The sequence below is a fragment of the Bubalus kerabau genome, chromosome 2, assembly GCF_029407905.1.
Source record: "Bubalus kerabau isolate K-KA32 ecotype Philippines breed swamp buffalo chromosome 2, PCC_UOA_SB_1v2, whole genome shotgun sequence".
In the NCBI taxonomy this organism is placed as follows: Eukaryota; Metazoa; Chordata; class Mammalia; order Artiodactyla; family Bovidae; genus Bubalus; species Bubalus kerabau.
The window spans coordinates 45,407,641-45,424,820 of record NC_073625.1 but is presented as its reverse complement, the minus strand read 5'-3'; the positions used below and the strand labels follow the sequence as shown (position 1 = coordinate 45,424,820).

Sequence of the window (17,180 nt, the reverse complement as noted above, 5' to 3'; positions counted from 1 at the left end):
CCCGGGGCCCGGCCAGGCGGTTGCTGGCTGGGGGGTGGCGGTGTTCGGGGGCGTGGCGGCGTCGGCAGGCCGGAGTCCGGTCGCGGCTGGTGCGGCTCCAGTACAGCGCGCGCCCCCGTGGAGAGGTGCGGCTGGCCAGCCCGACCGGCAGGTCAGAGCGAAAGGGAGGCGCAGCGCAGGGCTCTTAGGGCGCCCGGCGGCAGCCGCCTCCGTCTACGGCCATACCACCCTGAACGCGCCCGATCTCGTCTGATCTCGGAAGCTAAGCAGGGTCGGGCCTGGTTAGTACTTGGATGGGAGACCGCCTGGGAATACCGGGTGCTGTAGGCTTTTTGCCTCCCCTCTCCTTTAGCCCCCGCCCCCCTTCGCAACTCCTGGGCCCTCGCAGCCCCAGCCCCTCCCGGGGGTGGGGGTGGGGGGTGGGTAAGGGGGCTGGGTCGGGGGGCTGGCCGGGGCCGCGCCTCCCGCTGCAGACCGGGGTTGCCTCCGCGCGGCCCGCGAGCCCCTCCGCATTCGGCTTCCAGGAAACCGGACGACCGTCCCTCGGGTCTCCGTCTGGGGCTCCCTTGGCGTGCCTCAGGCCATCCCGGGGGGGCTGCAGCACCACCAGCCCCAGCCCCAGCCCCAGCCCCAGCCCCGACCTCGCAGGCGTTCGCGCGTGCTCGCGCGCGCCCCCGCGCGGGCACACACAGATTCATCTGCACAGAAGGTGCCTGCATCTTGTTGAGTCATATACTTTTGGTGGCTATATGCCTGCGAGTGGGACTGCCGAATAATATGGTACTTCTAGTTTTCGTTTCTTGAGGAACCTCCATACGCTTTTCCGTAGCGGCTCTACCGACTCACAGTCCTACCAACAGTGGAGGAGAGTTCCCTTTTCTGCACCTGCTCTGCAGCCTTTGTTACTGACAGACTTTGCCATGAGGACCGTTCTGACTAATGTGAAGTGGTACCTCGTTGTAGTTTGGAGTTGAGTCGCTCCAGTCATTAGTGATGTTGAGCAAGATGACCTTTTCAAAACGCAGATCCAATTCTACCACCTCCCTGCTAAAACTGCTCTTGTATTTTCCCATCATATTTCATATACGGCCAAATCCCTTCATTGCTTGGGCGCCACTTTCTTCTCTCATTTCTTTCCACTGGAGTGCCCTCTGCACTCTTTGGGTTCCCTCCCATAGGGCATTTTCCATGTCTGGAATGTACGAAGGTTCCCTTGTCACAGAGCCTTCCAAGATGCTATTTGACCTGCCTGAAAGTCCTCCTGCACCTCAACCCTGGTGTACGTTGGTTCAACCTATGGACCTCAACTCAATTATGACTCTGAAAAGCCTTCTCCCACACCCAGTTTTTGGTGACGGGGGAGTCCCCTGTATCGGTTCTCACAGGATCTGCCTGTTATTTATCATTAGATCAGTCTCAGTGAAGGCAGCAACTGTGTGTCTTCTTCTCTCAGCATTCTATGTGCAGAAACTTATTACATGCCTACGCGCTCATAGTCGGTGCTCAATATGTATTCAGTGTGTGAAAGACAGAGAAGTTCTTGGAAGCCTCAACTTTTCACTTGGCTCAGCACTTTTGATCTCTTTGTATCTTTGTCGGTTCAACTCTTCTCTTTCTTCCGTTGATGTGCACACGACATTCAAGGCACAATCTAAGGCATGAAGACATACCCAGACACACAGGTTCTTGCTTTCAAGGAACTCGTACGTGCGATTCCCATCATTCAGGGCTTCTAAAATGCTCTAGAACAATGCAAACTTTTAGCATGATCCATTTGCACTTCAAAGGAAGATCATTTTACTTGCATAGCAAAGGTGGAGACCTTCCAACTTGTAGTCCAATACTGATACCTTTACCATTGCAGGCCACTCTTGTGGTTCCTTCTGTAGGTGTGTGACTCTTCCAGAAACGGGAAGATCTTCCGTAGTCCTCAGACTTTTTGTGTCATTTGGGAACATCAAGAAAGCTTCCAGCTATAGGTTCCAGACCGCCACCTCAAACAGTCAGTAGCGAAGGGGAGTGGATTGCAAGCATACGCGTTTTCAACCAGCATCCCTGGTGATTCTGTTGCTACAGACTCAATGCAGTGGGCAGGGCCTGGACTGTCCACTGGGTCTCACGTGGAATGGAGAGAAGGGCTTCCCCACCACTGCTTATAGCCTCCTGACTAGAAAGGGTCCCCGAACAAAAACCGGACAAACAAGATAATCCCACGTCGAGGTCCATGAGATGAAGGAACTAAGCAGCTGGTTGAGAGGGGGCCAAGGGGAAAGGTTGTTCTTTTTGTCTCCACCTCTACTCCTTTCTTCCTTGATGCCTTAGTGATTCATCATGGAGACCTGAAATACCCTTCACAATAGTCATATTGGTTGAATAAAGCTTTTGCATTTAACCAACTCTGAAAAACGAAGGAAGTTTAGCCTGCCACGCGTTTCTTTAAAAAAGTCGATTGCTTTCCAATACTGGGGTTTCTCCATTGCCTTGTTCAAGTAGCCTTAATAGTAAAAATAAACTAAAACGAAGGAAAGATTCAACTCTACCAACAAAGGAAACCTTCCGTCTCTTCCATCGTCTTGGCACTTAGTAGAACACTAGCTCTTTTCTTTGTATTTCGACTAGGCAATTAGCAGTATCCTGGCTCAGATGGGAAGGCGGCCACCTGAAGGAGACTCGGGTTTGATCCCTGGGTGGGCAAGATCCCCTGGAGAAGGAAATGGCAACCCGCTCCGGTATTCTTGCCTGGGCAAAGTCGCGGACAGAGGAGCCTGACGGGCCGCAGGCCATGGGTCGCATCAAAGTTGGGCACAACTGAGCAACTCAGAACAGAAGTCTTTCCAAGGACCACAACAAGGGATTTGGAACTCTTGCTTGACTCCCACATGTTGACGATGTTGACTAGGCAGCAGGTGGCAGCTGAGTCATCTGTACAATTAAAAAAGAATGTGTCATTCTGTTCTATACGTTCCTGTACTGTACGAAGAGACTGTACAGAGCAGACGTCTGGACTTGTACGGGACTTTTGTTCCTTTAGAAGATTACAGTTGTAGCACCATCAATGACTGCCAGAGTTGGCAGGAAGGCTGCCCTCAAAGTCTGAGTCCAGACATGTCCAGGATTTTAGGGTATATCAGATGAGTAAGAGTGCATTGACCCTTCACTACGTCTCCAGAGAAAGTTGCTTTGGGTTTAGGGAGGTACACCCCCCCCCAAGACAGTTCAAGAGCTGAAAACCACAGGTAAGGGAGACGGAGAAAGAGGGGGAGAGAGACAGCAAGAGGACCACGCAAGCTTCCCAAGCCGGTGGCGTCCACACTCTCCCCCCTCCACTCTGGGTATCCATCCGGCCCCAAGTCGACCCGACCCCACCCTCACCCACCGACACACTCACACACACACACACACACACTCGCACGCACTCACCCTCTGGCCTAGGGGCAGGGGCTGGGTCCCGCTTTAGGTAGCCAAGCCGAATGGGACCTTGGAGACGAGGAAGTCTTGGGGTCTCCACGGGCGAACGCCAGCCCCAGGGCACCGCTTTCAGCCGTCCAGCCGGCCCGGCCCAAGGCTGACGCCCCCTCCCTTGGGGAAGCTGCTGCTTCCGCGCGGCCTCCCTCTGAGGTGCGTCACGGTCTGTGCCAGTGTGTCTGTCTCGGATCCGATGCCATCCTCTCTCCCCTGTCTGTCTCCCGTTTGCCGTCTCTCTGTCACTCGCCCTCTGTCTCTGTGTCCGTGTGTGTGTGTGTGTGTGTGCGCGCGCGCGCGCGAGCGCGTCTGTCTGTCTGTAGCTCCCTCTCGCTGTCTTCCAGTCTGTCTCGGAACCTTCATCTCTTTCTGCCTCTGTCTCTCCCGACAGCCGGCCGCCCGCCCTTTCCTCTGGCCCCGGCCTCTCACAGGTGCTATGGCTCTGGCTGAGGAGCTTGCGCCGGCCGGCTGTCTCCCTTCGCGTGGGTGCGTGCGAGTGTCTGGGCGTCTGTCCGTGTGCCTGCCTGTGGCTCGCGGTGGGTTTGGGCACCCGGCAGGGGCCGGGCAGGATGGGCGCTCAGGGCCCCGGCTGGGCTGTGCCTAGGCCCGCAGGAGGCTCCGAGGCCCCCGGGCTGCGGGGAGCGGGCCGCGGCGGGCCCCGAAGCCAGACAACCTCCGGGGCGGGACCGAGTGTCCCTGAGCAGCGAACTGGATGGGGGGAGGTCCGCCGAGCGGGGCCGGGCCTGGAGAGGCCCAGGGCGGGAGGGCGCCGAGACCTCCGCGCCCCTCACCCCATCCCCACCCCACCCCCAGGCCCCGCACGCACGCACGCACGCACGCCCGGCCGCTGGGGGCCCCCGGGGCCCGGCCAGGCGGTTGCTGGCTGGGGGGTGGCGGTGTTCGGGGGCGTGGCGGCGTCGGCAGGCCGGAGTCCGGTCGCGGCTGGTGCGGCTCCAGTACAGCGCGCGCCCCCGTGGAGAGGTGCGGCTGGCCAGCCCGACCGGCAGGTCAGAGCGAAAGGGAGGCGCAGCGCAGGGCTCTTAGGGCGCCCGGCGGCAGCCGCCTCCGTCTACGGCCATACCACCCTGAACGCGCCCGATCTCGTCTGATCTCGGAAGCTAAGCAGGGTCGGGCCTGGTTAGTACTTGGATGGGAGACCGCCTGGGAATACCGGGTGCTGTAGGCTTTTTGCCTCCCCTCTCCTTTAGCCCCCGCCCCCCTTCGCAACTCCTGGGCCCTCGCAGCCCCAGCCCCTCCCGGGGGTGGGGGTGGGGGGTGGGTAAGGGGGCTGGGTCGGGGGGCTGGCCGGGGCCGCGCCTCCCGCTGCAGACCGGGGTTGCCTCCGCGCGGCCCGCGAGCCCCTCCGCATTCGGCTTCCAGGAAACCGGACGACCGTCCCTCGGGTCTCCGTCTGGGGCTCCCTTGGCGTGCCTCAGGCCATCCCGGGGGGGCTGCAGCACCACCAGCCCCAGCCCCAGCCCCAGCCCCAGCCCCAGCCCCGACCTCGCAGGCGTTCGCGCGTGCTCGCGCGCGCCCCCGCGCGGGCACACACAGATTCATCTGCACAGAAGGTGCCTGCATCTTGTTGAGTCATATACTTTTGGTGGCTATATGCCTGCGAGTGGGACTGCCGAATAATATGGTACTTCTAGTTTTCGTTTCTTGAGGAACCTCCATACGCTTTTCCGTAGCGGCTCTACCGACTCACAGTCCTACCAACAGTGGAGGAGAGTTCCCTTTTCTGCACCTGCTCTGCAGCCTTTGTTACTGACAGACTTTGCCATGAGGACCGTTCTGACTAATGTGAAGTGGTACCTCGTTGTAGTTTGGAGTTGAGTCGCTCCAGTCATTAGTGATGTTGAGCAAGATGACCTTTTCAAAACGCAGATCCAATTCTACCACCTCCCTGCTAAAACTGCTCTTGTATTTTCCCATCATATTTCATATACGGCCAAATCCCTTCATTGCTTGGGCGCCACTTTCTTCTCTCATTTCTTTCCACTGGAGTGCCCTCTGCACTCTTTGGGTTCCCTCCCATAGGGCATTTTCCATGTCTGGAATGTACGAAGGTTCCCTTGTCACAGAGCCTTCCAAGATGCTATTTGACCTGCCTGAAAGTCCTCCTGCACCTCAACCCTGGTGTACGTTGGTTCAACCTATGGACCTCAACTCAATTATGACTCTGAAAAGCCTTCTCCCACACCCAGTTTTTGGTGACGGGGGAGTCCCCTGTATCGGTTCTCACAGGATCTGCCTGTTATTTATCATTAGATCAGTCTCAGTGAAGGCAGCAACTGTGTGTCTTCTTCTCTCAGCATTCTATGTGCAGAAACTTATTACATGCCTACGCGCTCATAGTCGGTGCTCAATATGTATTCAGTGTGTGAAAGACAGAGAAGTTCTTGGAAGCCTCAACTTTTCACTTGGCTCAGCACTTTTGATCTCTTTGTATCTTTGTCGGTTCAACTCTTCTCTTTCTTCCGTTGATGTGCACACGACATTCAAGGCACAATCTAAGGCATGAAGACATACCCAGACACACAGGTTCTTGCTTTCAAGGAACTCGTACGTGCGATTCCCATCATTCAGGGCTTCTAAAATGCTCTAGAACAATGCAAACTTTTAGCATGATCCATTTGCACTTCAAAGGAAGATCATTTTACTTGCATAGCAAAGGTGGAGACCTTCCAACTTGTAGTCCAATACTGATACCTTTACCATTGCAGGCCACTCTTGTGGTTCCTTCTGTAGGTGTGTGACTCTTCCAGAAACGGGAAGATCTTCCGTAGTCCTCAGACTTTTTGTGTCATTTGGGAACATCAAGAAAGCTTCCAGCTATAGGTTCCAGACCGCCACCTCAAACAGTCAGTAGCGAAGGGGAGTGGATTGCAAGCATACGCGTTTTCAACCAGCATCCCTGGTGATTCTGTTGCTACAGACTCAATGCAGTGGGCAGGGCCTGGACTGTCCACTGGGTCTCACGTGGAATGGAGAGAAGGGCTTCCCCACCACTGCTTATAGCCTCCTGACTAGAAAGGGTCCCCGAACAAAAACCGGACAAACAAGATAATCCCACGTCGAGGTCCATGAGATGAAGGAACTAAGCAGCTGGTTGAGAGGGGGCCAAGGGGAAAGGTTGTTCTTTTTGTCTCCACCTCTACTCCTTTCTTCCTTGATGCCTTAGTGATTCATCATGGAGACCTGAAATACCCTTCACAATAGTCATATTGGTTGAATAAAGCTTTTGCATTTAACCAACTCTGAAAAACGAAGGAAGTTTAGCCTGCCACGCGTTTCTTTAAAAAAGTCGATTGCTTTCCAATACTGGGGTTTCTCCATTGCCTTGTTCAAGTAGCCTTAATAGTAAAAATAAACTAAAACGAAGGAAAGATTCAACTCTACCAACAAAGGAAACCTTCCGTCTCTTCCATCGTCTTGGCACTTAGTAGAACACTAGCTCTTTTCTTTGTATTTCGACTAGGCAATTAGCAGTATCCTGGCTCAGATGGGAAGGCGTCCACCTGAAGGAGACTCGGGTTTGATCCCTGGGTGGGCAAGATCCCCTGGAGAAGGAAATGGCAACCCGCTCCGGTATTCTTGCCTGGGCAAAGTCGCGGACAGAGGAGCCTGACGGGCCGCAGGCCATGGGTCGCATCAAAGTTGGGCACAACTGAGCAACTCAGAACAGAAGTCTTTCCAAGGACCACAACAAGGGATTTGGAACTCTTGCTTGACTCCCACATGTTGACGATGTTGACTAGGCAGCAGGTGGCAGCTGAGTCATCTGTACAATTAAAAAAGAATGTGTCATTCTGTTCTATACGTTCCTGTACTGTACGAAGAGACTGTACAGAGCAGACGTCTGGACTTGTACGGGACTTTTGGTCCTTTAGAGGATTACAGTTGTAGCACCATCAATGACTGCCAGAGTTGGCAGGAAGGCTGCCCTCAAAGTCTGAGTCCAGACATGTCCAGGATTTTAGGGTATATCAGATGAGTAAGAGTGCATTGACCCTTCACTACGTCTCCAGAGAAAGTTGCTTTGGGTTTAGGGAGGTACACCCCCCCCCCAAGACAGTTCAAGAGCTGAAAACCACAGGTAAGGGAGACGGAGAAAGAGGGAGAGAGAGACAGCAAGAGGACCACGCAAGCTTCCCAAGCCGGTGGCGTCCACACTCTCCCCCCTCCACTCTGGGTATCCATCCGGCCCCAAGTCGACCCGACCCCACCCTCACACTCACACACACACACACACACACACACACACACACACACTCGCACGCACTCACCCTCTGGCCTAGGGGCAGGGGCTGGGTCCCGCTTTAGGTAGCCAAGCCGAATGGGACCTTGGAGACGAGGAAGTCTTGGGGTCTCCACGGGCAAACGCCAGCCCCAGGGCACCGCTTTCAGCCGTCCAGCCGGGCCCGGCCCAAGGCTGACGCCCCCTCCCTTGGGGAAGCTGCTGCTTCCGCGCGGCCTCCCTCTGAGGTGCGTCACGGTCTGTGCCAGTGTGTCTGTCTCGGATCCGATGCCATCCTCTCTCCCCTGTCTGTCTCCCGTTTGCCGTCTCTCTGTCACTCGCCCTCTGTCTCTGTGTCCGTGTGTGTGTGTGTGTGTGTGTGTGTGCGCGCGCGCGCGCGAGCGCGTCTGTCTGTCTGTAGCTCCCTCTCGCTGTCTTCCAGTCTGTCTCGGAACCTTCATCTCTTTCTGCCTCTGTCTCTCCCGACAGCCGGCCGCCCGCCCTTTCCTCTGGCCCCGGCCTCTCACAGGTGCTATGGCTCTGGCTGAGGAGCTTGCGCCGGCCGGCTGTCTCCCTTCGCGTGGGTGCGTGCGAGTGTCTGGGCGTCTGTCCGTGTGCCTGCCTGTGGCTCGCGGTGGGTTTGGGCACCCGGCAGGGGCCGGGCAGGATGGGCGCTCAGGGCCCCGGCTGGGCTGTGCCTAGGCCCGCAGGAGGCTCCGAGGCCCCCGGGCCGCGGGGAGCGGGCCGCGGCGGGCCCCGAAGCCAGACAACCTCCGGGGCGGGACCGAGTGTCCCTGAGCAGCGAACTGGATGGGGGGAGGTCCGCCGAGCGGGGCCGGGCCTGGAGAGGCCCAGGGCGGGAGGGCGCCGAGACCTCCGCGCCCCTCACCCCATCCCCACCCCACCCCCAGGCCCCGCACGCACGCACGCACGCACGCCCGGCCGCTGGGGGCCCCCGGGGCCCGGCCAGGCGGTTGCTGGCTGGGGGGTGGCGGTGTTCGGGGGCGTGGCGGCGTCGGCAGGCCGGAGTCCGGTCGCGGCTGGTGCGGCTCCAGTACAGCGCGCGCCCCCGTGGAGAGGTGCGGCTGGCCAGCCCGACCGGCAGGTCAGAGCGAAAGGGAGGCGCAGCGCAGGGCTCTTAGGGCGCCCGGCGGCAGCCGCCTCCGTCTACGGCCATACCACCCTGAACGCGCCCGATCTCGTCTGATCTCGGAAGCTAAGCAGGGTCGGGCCTGGTTAGTACTTGGATGGGAGACCGCCTGGGAATACCGGGTGCTGTAGGCTTTTTGCCTCCCCTCTCCTTTAGCCCCCGCCCCCCTTCGCAACTCCTGGGCCCTCGCAGCCCCAGCCCCTCCCGGGGGTGGGGGTGGGGGGTGGGTAAGGGGGCTGGGTCGGGGGGCTGGCCGGGGCCGCGCCTCCCGCTGCAGACCGGGGCTGCCTCCGCGCGGCCCGCGAGCCCCTCCGCATTCGGCTTCCAGGAAACCGGACGACCGTCCCTCGGGTCTCCGTCTGGGGCTCCCTTGGCGTGCCTCAGGCCATCCCGGGGGGGCTGCAGCACCACCAGCCCCAGCCCCAGCCCCAGCCCCAGCCCCGACCTCGCAGGCGTTCGCGCGTGCTCGCGCGCGCCCCCGCGCGGGCACACACAGATTCATCTGCACAGAAGGTGCCTGCATCTTGTTGAGTCATATACTTTTGGTGGCTATATGCCTGCGAGTGGGACTGCCGAATAATATGGTACTTCTAGTTTTCGTTTCTTGAGGAACCTCCATACGCTTTTCCGTAGCGGCTCTACCGACTCACAGTCCTACCAACAGTGGAGGAGAGTTCCCTTTTCTGCACCTGCTCTGCAGCCTTTGTTACTGACAGACTTTGCCATGAGGACCGTTCTGACTAATGTGAAGTGGTACCTCGTTGTAGTTTGGAGTTGAGTCGCTCCAGTCATTAGTGATGTTGAGCAAGATGACCTTTTCAAAACGCAGATCCAATTCTACCACCTCCCTGCTAAAACTGCTCTTGTATTTTCCCATCATATTTCATATACGGCCAAATCCCTTCATTGCTTGGGCGCCACTTTCTTCTCTCATTTCTTTCCACTGGAGTGCCCTCTGCACTCTTTGGGTTCCCTCCCATAGGGCATTTTCCATGTCTGGAATGTACGAAGGTTCCCTTGTCACAGAGCCTTCCAAGATGCTATTTGACCTGCCTGAAAGTCCTCCTGCACCTCAACCCTGGTGTACGTTGGTTCAACCTATGGACCTCAACTCAATTATGACTCTGAAAAGCCTTCTCCCACACCCAGTTTTTGGTGACGGGGGAGTCCCCTGTATCGGTTCTCACAGGATCTGCCTGTTATTTATCATTAGATCAGTCTCAGTGAAGGCAGCAACTGTGTGTCTTCTTCTCTCAGCATTCTATGTGCAGAAACTTATTACATGCCTACGCGCTCATAGTCGGTGCTCAATATGTATTCAGTGTGTGAAAGACAGAGAAGTTCTTGGAAGCCTCAACTTTTCACTTGGCTCAGCACTTTTGATCTCTTTGTATCTTTGTCGGTTCAACTCTTCTCTTTCTTCCGTTGATGTGCACACGACATTCAAGGCACAATCTAAGGCATGAAGACATACCCAGACACACAGGTTCTTGCTTTCAAGGAACTCGTACGTGCGATTCCCATCATTCAGGGCTTCTAAAATGCTCTAGAACAATGCAAACTTTTAGCATGATCCATTTGCACTTCAAAGGAAGATCATTTTACTTGCATAGCAAAGGTGGAGACCTTCCAACTTGTAGTCCAATACTGATACCTTTACCATTGCAGGCCACTCTTGTGGTTCCTTCTGTAGGTGTGTGACTCTTCCAGAAACGGGAAGATCTTCCGTAGTCCTCAGACTTTTTGTGTCATTTGGGAACATCAAGAAAGCTTCCAGCTATAGGTTCCAGACCGCCACCTCAAACAGTCAGTAGCGAAGGGGAGTGGATTGCAAGCATACGCGTTTTCAACCAGCATCCCTGGTGATTCTGTTGCTACAGACTCAATGCAGTGGGCAGGGCCTGGACTGTCCACTGGGTCTCACGTGGAATGGAGAGAAGGGCTTCCCCACCACTGCTTATAGCCTCCTGACTAGAAAGGGTCCCCGAACAAAAACCGGACAAACAAGATAATCCCACGTCGAGGTCCATGAGATGAAGGAACTAAGCAGCTGGTTGAGAGGGGGCCAAGGGGAAAGGTTGTTCTTTTTGTCTCCACCTCTACTCCTTTCTTCCTTGATGCCTTAGTGATTCATCATGGAGACCTGAAATACCCTTCACAATAGTCATATTGGTTGAATAAAGCTTTTGCATTTAACCAACTCTGAAAAACGAAGGAAGTTTAGCCTGCCACGCGTTTCTTTAAAAAAGTCGATTGCTTTCCAATACTGGGGTTTCTCCATTGCCTTGTTCAAGTAGCCTTAATAGTAAAAATAAACTAAAACGAAGGAAAGATTCAACTCTACCAACAAAGGAAACCTTCCGTCTCTTCCATCGTCTTGGCACTTAGTAGAACACTAGCTCTTTTCTTTGTATTTCGACTAGGCAATTAGCAGTATCCTGGCTCAGATGGGAAGGCGGCCACCTGAAGGAGACTCGGGTTTGATCCCTGGGTGGGCAAGATCCCCTGGAGAAGGAAATGGCAACCCGCTCCGGTATTCTTGCCTGGGCAAAGTCGCGGACAGAGGAGCCTGACGGGCCGCAGGCCATGGGTCGCATCAAAGTTGGGCACAACTGAGCAACTCAGAACAGAAGTCTTTCCAAGGACCACAACAAGGGATTTGGAACTCTTGCTTGACTCCCACATGTTGACGATGTTGACTAGGCAGCAGGTGGCAGCTGAGTCATCTGTACAATTAAAAAAGAATGTGTCATTCTGTTCTATACGTTCCTGTACTGTACGAAGAGACTGTACAGAGCAGACGTCTGGACTTGTACGGGACTTTTGGTCCTTTAGAGGATTACAGTTGTAGCACCATCAATGACTGCCAGAGTTGGCAGGAAGGCTGCCCTCAAAGTCTGAGTCCAGACATGTCCAGGATTTTAGGGTATATCAGATGAGTAAGAGTGCATTGACCCTTCACTACGTCTCCAGAGAAAGTTGCTTTGGGTTTAGGGAGGTACACCCCCCCCCCAAGACAGTTCAAGAGCTGAAAACCACAGGTAAGGGAGACGGAGAAAGAGGGAGAGAGAGACAGCAAGAGGACCACGCAAGCTTCCCAAGCCGGTGGCGTCCACACTCTCCCCCCTCCACTCTGGGTATCCATCCGGCCCCAAGTCGACCCGACCCCACCCTCACCCACCGACACACTCACACACACACACACACACACACACACACACACACACACACACACTCGCACGCACTCACCCTCTGGCCTAGGGGCAGGGGCTGGGTCCCGCTTTAGGTAGCCAAGCCGAATGGGACCTTGGAGACGAGGAAGTCTTGGGGTCTCCACGGGCGAACGCCAGCCCCAGGGCACCGCTTTCAGCCGTCCAGCCGGGCCCGGCCCAAGGCTGACGCCCCCTCCCTTGGGGAAGCTGCTGCTTCCGCGCGGCCTCCCTCTGAGGTGCGTCACGGTCTGTGCCAGTGTGTCTGTCTCGGATCCGATGCCATCCTCTCTCCCCTGTCTGTCTCCCGTTTGCCGTCTCTCTGTCACTCGCCCTCTGTCTCTGTGTCCGTGTGTGTGTGTGTGTGTGTGTGTGTGCGCGCGCGCGCGCGAGCGCGTCTGTCTGTCTGTAGCTCCCTCTCGCTGTCTTCCAGTCTGTCTCGGAACCTTCATCTCTTTCTGCCTCTGTCTCTCCCGACAGCCGGCCGCCCGCCCTTTCCTCTGGCCCCGGCCTCTCACAGGTGCTATGGCTCTGGCTGAGGAGCTTGCGCCGGCCGGCTGTCTCCCTTCGCGTGGGTGCGTGCGAGTGTCTGGGCGTCTGTCCGTGTGCCTGCCTGTGGCTCGCGGTGGGTTTGGGCACCCGGCAGGGGCCGGGCAGGATGGGCGCTCAGGGCCCCGGCTGGGCTGTGCCTAGGCCCGCAGGAGGCTCCGAGGCCCCCGGGCCGCGGGGAGCGGGCCGCGGCGGGCCCCGAAGCCAGACAACCTCCGGGGCGGGACCGAGTGTCCCTGAGCAGCGAACTGGATGGGGGGAGGTCCGCCGAGCGGGGCCGGGCCTGGAGAGGCCCAGGGCGGGAGGGCGCCGAGACCTCCGCGCCCCTCACCCCATCCCCACCCCACCCCCAGGCCCCGCACGCACGCACGCACGCACGCCCGGCCGCTGGGGGCCCCCGGGGCCCGGCCAGGCGGTTGCTGGCTGGGGGGTGGCGGTGTTCGGGGGCGTGGCGGCGTCGGCAGGCCGGAGTCCGGTCGCGGCTGGTGCGGCTCCAGTACAGCGCGCGCCCCCGTGGAGAGGTGCGGCTGGCCAGCCCGACCGGCAGGTCAGAGCGAAAGGGAGGCGCAGCGCAGGGCTCTTAGGGCGCCCGGCGGCAGCCGCCTCCGTCTACGGCCATACCACCCTGAACGCGCCCGATCTCGTCTGATCTCGGAAGCTAAGCAGGGTCGGGCCTGGTTAGTACTTGGATGGGAGACCGCCTGGGAATACCGGGTGCTGTAGGCTTTTTGCCTCCCCTCTCCTTTAGCCCCCGCCCCCCTTCGCAACTCCTGGGCCCTCGCAGCCCCAGCCCCTCCCGGGGGTGGGGGTGGGGGGTGGGTAAGGGGGCTGGGTCGGGGGGCTGGCCGGGGCCGCGCCTCCCGCTGCAGACCGGGGCTGCCTCCGCGCGGCCCGCGAGCCCCTCCGCATTCGGCTTCCAGGAAACCGGACGACCGTCCCTCGGGTCTCCGTCTGGGGCTCCCTTGGCGTGCCTCAGGCCATCCCGGGGGGGCTGCAGCACCACCAGCCCCAGCCCCAGCCCCAGCCCCAGCCCCGACCTCGCAGGCGTTCGCGCGTGCTCGCGCGCGCCCCCGCGCGGGCACACACAGATTCATCTGCACAGAAGGTGCCTGCATCTTGTTGAGTCATATACTTTTGGTGGCTATATGCCTGCGAGTGGGACTGCCGAATAATATGGTACTTCTAGTTTTCGTTTCTTGAGGAACCTCCATACGCTTTTCCATAGCGGCTCTACCGACTCACAGTCCTACCAACAGTGGAGGAGAGTTCCCTTTTCTGCACCTGCTCTGCAGCCTTTGTTACTGACAGACTTTGCCATGAGGACCGTTCTGACTAATGTGAAGTGGTACCTCGTTGTAGTTTGGAGTTGAGTCGCTCCAGTCATTAGTGATGTTGAGCAAGATGACCTTTTCAAAACGCAGATCCAATTCTACCACCTCCCTGCTAAAACTGCTCTTGTATTTTCCCATCATATTTCATATACGGCCAAATCCCTTCATTGCTTGGGCGCCACTTTCTTCTCTCATTTCTTTCCACTGGAGTGCCCTCTGCACTCTTTGGGTTCCCTCCCATAGGGCATTTTCCATGTCTGGAATGTACGAAGGTTCCCTTGTCACAGAGCCTTCCAAGATGCTATTTGACCTGCCTGAAAGTCCTCCTGCACCTCAACCCTGGTGTACGTTGGTTCAACCTATGGACCTCAACTCAATTATGACTCTGAAAAGCCTTCTCCCACACCCAGTTTTTGGTGACGGGGGAGTCCCCTGTATCGGTTCTCACAGGATCTGCCTGTTATTTATCATTAGATCAGTCTCAGTGAAGGCAGCAACTGTGTGTCTTCTTCTCTCAGCATTCTATGTGCAGAAACTTATTACATGCCTACGCGCTCATAGTCGGTGCTCAATATGTATTCAGTGTGTGAAAGACAGAGAAGTTCTTGGAAGCCTCAACTTTTCACTTGGCTCAGCACTTTTGATCTCTTTGTATCTTTGTCGGTTCAACTCTTCTCTTTCTTCCGTTGATGTGCACACGACATTCAAGGCACAATCTAAGGCATGAAGACATACCCAGACACACAGGTTCTTGCTTTCAAGGAACTCGTACGTGCGATTCCCATCATTCAGGGCTTCTAAAATGCTCTAGAACAATGCAAACTTTTAGCATGATCCATTTGCACTTCAAAGGAAGATCATTTTACTTGCATAGCAAAGGTGGAGACCTTCCAACTTGTAGTCCAATACTGATACCTTTACCATTGCAGGCCACTCTTGTGGTTCCTTCTGTAGGTGTGTGACTCTTCCAGAAACGGGAAGATCTTCCGTAGTCCTCAGACTTTTTGTGTCATTTGGGAACATCAAGAAAGCTTCCAGCTATAGGTTCCAGACCGCCACCTCAAACAGTCAGTAGCGAAGGGGAGTGGATTGCAAGCATACGCGTTTTCAACCAGCATCCCTGGTGATTCTGTTGCTACAGACTCAATGCAGTGGGCAGGGCCTGGACTGTCCACTGGGTCTCACGTGGAATGGAGAGAAGGGCTTCCCCACCACTGCTTATAGCCTCCTGACTAGAAAGGGTCCCCGAACAAAAACCGGACAAACAAGATAATCCCACGTCGAGGTCCATGAGATGAAGGAACTAAGCAGCTGGTTGAGAGGGGGCCAAGGGGAAAGGTTGTTCTTTTTGTCTCCACCTCTACTCCTTTCTTCCTTGATGCCTTAGTGATTCATCATGGAGACCTGAAATACCCTTCACAATAGTCATATTGGTTGAATAAAGCTTTTGCATTTAACCAACTCTGAAAAACGAAGGAAGTTTAGCCTGCCACGCGTTTCTTTAAAAAAGTCGATTGCTTTCCAATACTGGGGTTTCTCCATTGCCTTGTTCAAGTAGCCTTAATAGTAAAAATAAACTAAAACGAAGGAAAGATTCAACTCTACCAACAAAGGAAACCTTCCGTCTCTTCCATCGTCTTGGCACTTAGTAGAACACTAGCTCTTTTCTTTGTATTTCGACTAGGCAATTAGCAGTATCCTGGCTCAGATGGGAAGGCGGCCACCTGAAGGAGACTCGGGTTTGATCCCTGGGTGGGCAAGATCCCCTGGAGAAGGAAATGGCAACCCGCTCCGGTATTCTTGCCTGGGCAAAGTCGCGGACAGAGGAGCCTGACGGGCCGCAGGCCATGGGTCGCATCAAAGTTGGGCACAACTGAGCAACTCAGAACAGAAGTCTTTCCAAGGACCACAACAAGGGATTTGGAACTCTTGCTTGACTCCCACATGTTGACGATGTTGACTAGGCAGCAGGTGGCAGCTGAGTCATCTGTACAATTAAAAAAGAATGTGTCATTCTGTTCTATACGTTCCTGTACTGTACGAAGAGACTGTACAGAGCAGACGTCTGGACTTGTACGGGACTTTTGTTCCTTTAGAAGATTACAGTTGTAGCACCATCAATGACTGCCAGAGTTGGCAGGAAGGCTGCCCTCAAAGTCTGAGTCCAGACATGTCCAGGATTTTAGGGTATATCAGATGAGTAAGAGTGCATTGACCCTTCACTACGTCTCCAGAGAAAGTTGCTTTGGGTTTAGGGAGGTACACCCCCCCCCCAAGACAGTTCAAGAGCTGAAAACCACAGGTAAGGGAGACGGAGAAAGAGGGAGAGAGAGACAGCAAGAGGACCACGCAAGCTTCCCAAGCCGGTGGCGTCCACACTCTCCCCCCTCCACTCTGGGTATCCATCCGGCCCCAAGTCGACCCGACCCCACCCTCACCCACCGACACACTCACACACACACACACACACACTCGCACGCACTCACCCTCTGGCCTAGGGGCAGGGGCTGGGTCCCGCTTTAGGTAGCCAAGCCGAATGGGACCTTGGAGACGAGGAAGTCTTGGGGTCTCCACGGGCGAACGCCAGCCCCAGGGCACCGCTTTCAGCCGTCCAGCCGGGCCCGGCCCAAGGCTGACGCCCCCTCCCTTGGGGAAGCTGCTGCTTCCGCGCGGCCTCCCTCTGAGGTGCGTCACGGTCTGTGCCAGTGTGTCTGTCTCGGATCCGATGCCATCCTCTCTCCCCTGTCTGTCTCCCGTTTGCCGTCTCTCTGTCACTCGCCCTCTGTCTCTGTGTCCGTGTGTGTGTGTGTGTGTGTGTGTGTGCGCGCGCGCGCGCGAGCGCGTCTGTCTGTCTGTAGCTCCCTCTCGCTGTCTTCCAGTCTGTCTCGGAACCTTCATCTCTTTCTGCCTCTGTCTCTCCCGACAGCCGGCCGCCCGCCCTTTCCTCTGGCCCCGGCCTCTCACAGGTGCTATGGCTCTGGCTGAGGAGCTTGCGCCGGCCGGCTGTCTCCCTTCGCGTGGGTGCGTGCGAGTGTCTGGGCGTCTGTCCGTGTGCCTGCCTGTGGCTCGCGGTGGGTTTGGGCACCCGGCAGGGGCCGGGCAGGATGGGCGCTCAGGGCCCCGGCTGGGCTGTGCCTAGGCCCGCAGGAGGCTCCGAGGCCCCCGGGCTGCGGGGAGCGGGCCGCGGCGGGCCCCGAAGCCAGACAACCTCCGGGGCGGGGCCGAGTGTCCCTGAGCAG

At 56.8% G+C, this 17,180-nt stretch overlaps 2 protein-coding genes, 2 long non-coding RNA genes and 4 other non-coding genes across 8 annotated transcripts; 4 read left to right on the top strand and 4 right to left on the bottom strand.

Annotated features, from left to right (window-relative positions):
- The first annotated feature begins 211 nt into the window (after positions 1 to 211).
- Positions 212 to 330, top strand: LOC129645126 (5S ribosomal RNA). The gene has a single exon (XR_008711217.1). It is a non-coding gene; the product is annotated as a 5S ribosomal RNA (ribosomal RNA).
- Positions 331 to 2,465: 2,135 nt separating this feature from the next.
- On the bottom strand, positions 2,466 to 3,553 carry LOC129644692 (uncharacterized). Its single transcript, XR_008710936.1, has 2 exons — positions 3,421 to 3,553; positions 2,466 to 2,922 (listed from the first exon to the last, which is right to left on the bottom strand). It is a non-coding gene; the product is annotated as an uncharacterized LOC129644692 (long non-coding RNA).
- A 976-nt stretch (positions 3,554 to 4,529) lies between these two features.
- Positions 4,530 to 4,648, top strand: LOC129645114 (5S ribosomal RNA). Its single transcript, XR_008711208.1, has one exon. It is a non-coding gene; the product is annotated as a 5S ribosomal RNA (ribosomal RNA).
- A 2,141-nt stretch (positions 4,649 to 6,789) lies between these two features.
- Positions 6,790 to 7,840, bottom strand: LOC129644691 (uncharacterized). Its single transcript, XR_008710935.1, has 2 exons — positions 7,752 to 7,840; positions 6,790 to 7,246 (listed from the first exon to the last, which is right to left on the bottom strand). It is a non-coding gene; the product is annotated as an uncharacterized LOC129644691 (long non-coding RNA).
- A 1,027-nt stretch (positions 7,841 to 8,867) lies between these two features.
- On the top strand, positions 8,868 to 8,986 carry LOC129645103 (5S ribosomal RNA). Its single transcript, XR_008711195.1, has one exon. It is a non-coding gene; the product is annotated as a 5S ribosomal RNA (ribosomal RNA).
- Positions 8,987 to 11,121: 2,135 nt separating this feature from the next.
- LOC129644690 (uncharacterized) lies at positions 11,122 to 12,739 on the bottom strand. The gene is made up of 2 exons (XM_055570194.1): positions 12,102 to 12,739; positions 11,122 to 11,578 (listed from the first exon to the last, which is right to left on the bottom strand). The coding sequence occupies exons 1-2, from the start codon at positions 12,511 to 12,513 to the stop codon at positions 11,280 to 11,282; spliced, it is 711 nt and encodes a 236-aa protein (XP_055426169.1). The 5' UTR covers positions 12,514 to 12,739; the 3' UTR covers positions 11,122 to 11,279.
- Positions 12,740 to 13,217: 478 nt separating this feature from the next.
- On the top strand, positions 13,218 to 13,336 carry LOC129645092 (5S ribosomal RNA). The gene has a single exon (XR_008711182.1). It is a non-coding gene; the product is annotated as a 5S ribosomal RNA (ribosomal RNA).
- Positions 13,337 to 15,471: 2,135 nt separating this feature from the next.
- On the bottom strand, positions 15,472 to 17,066 carry LOC129643286 (uncharacterized). Its single transcript, XM_055567604.1, has 2 exons — positions 16,428 to 17,066; positions 15,472 to 15,928 (listed from the first exon to the last, which is right to left on the bottom strand). Exons 1-2 carry the CDS (start codon positions 16,837 to 16,839, stop codon positions 15,630 to 15,632), a joined length of 711 nt encoding a protein of 236 aa, XP_055423579.1. The 5' UTR covers positions 16,840 to 17,066; the 3' UTR covers positions 15,472 to 15,629.
- Between the last annotated feature and the right edge of the window lie 114 nt (positions 17,067 to 17,180).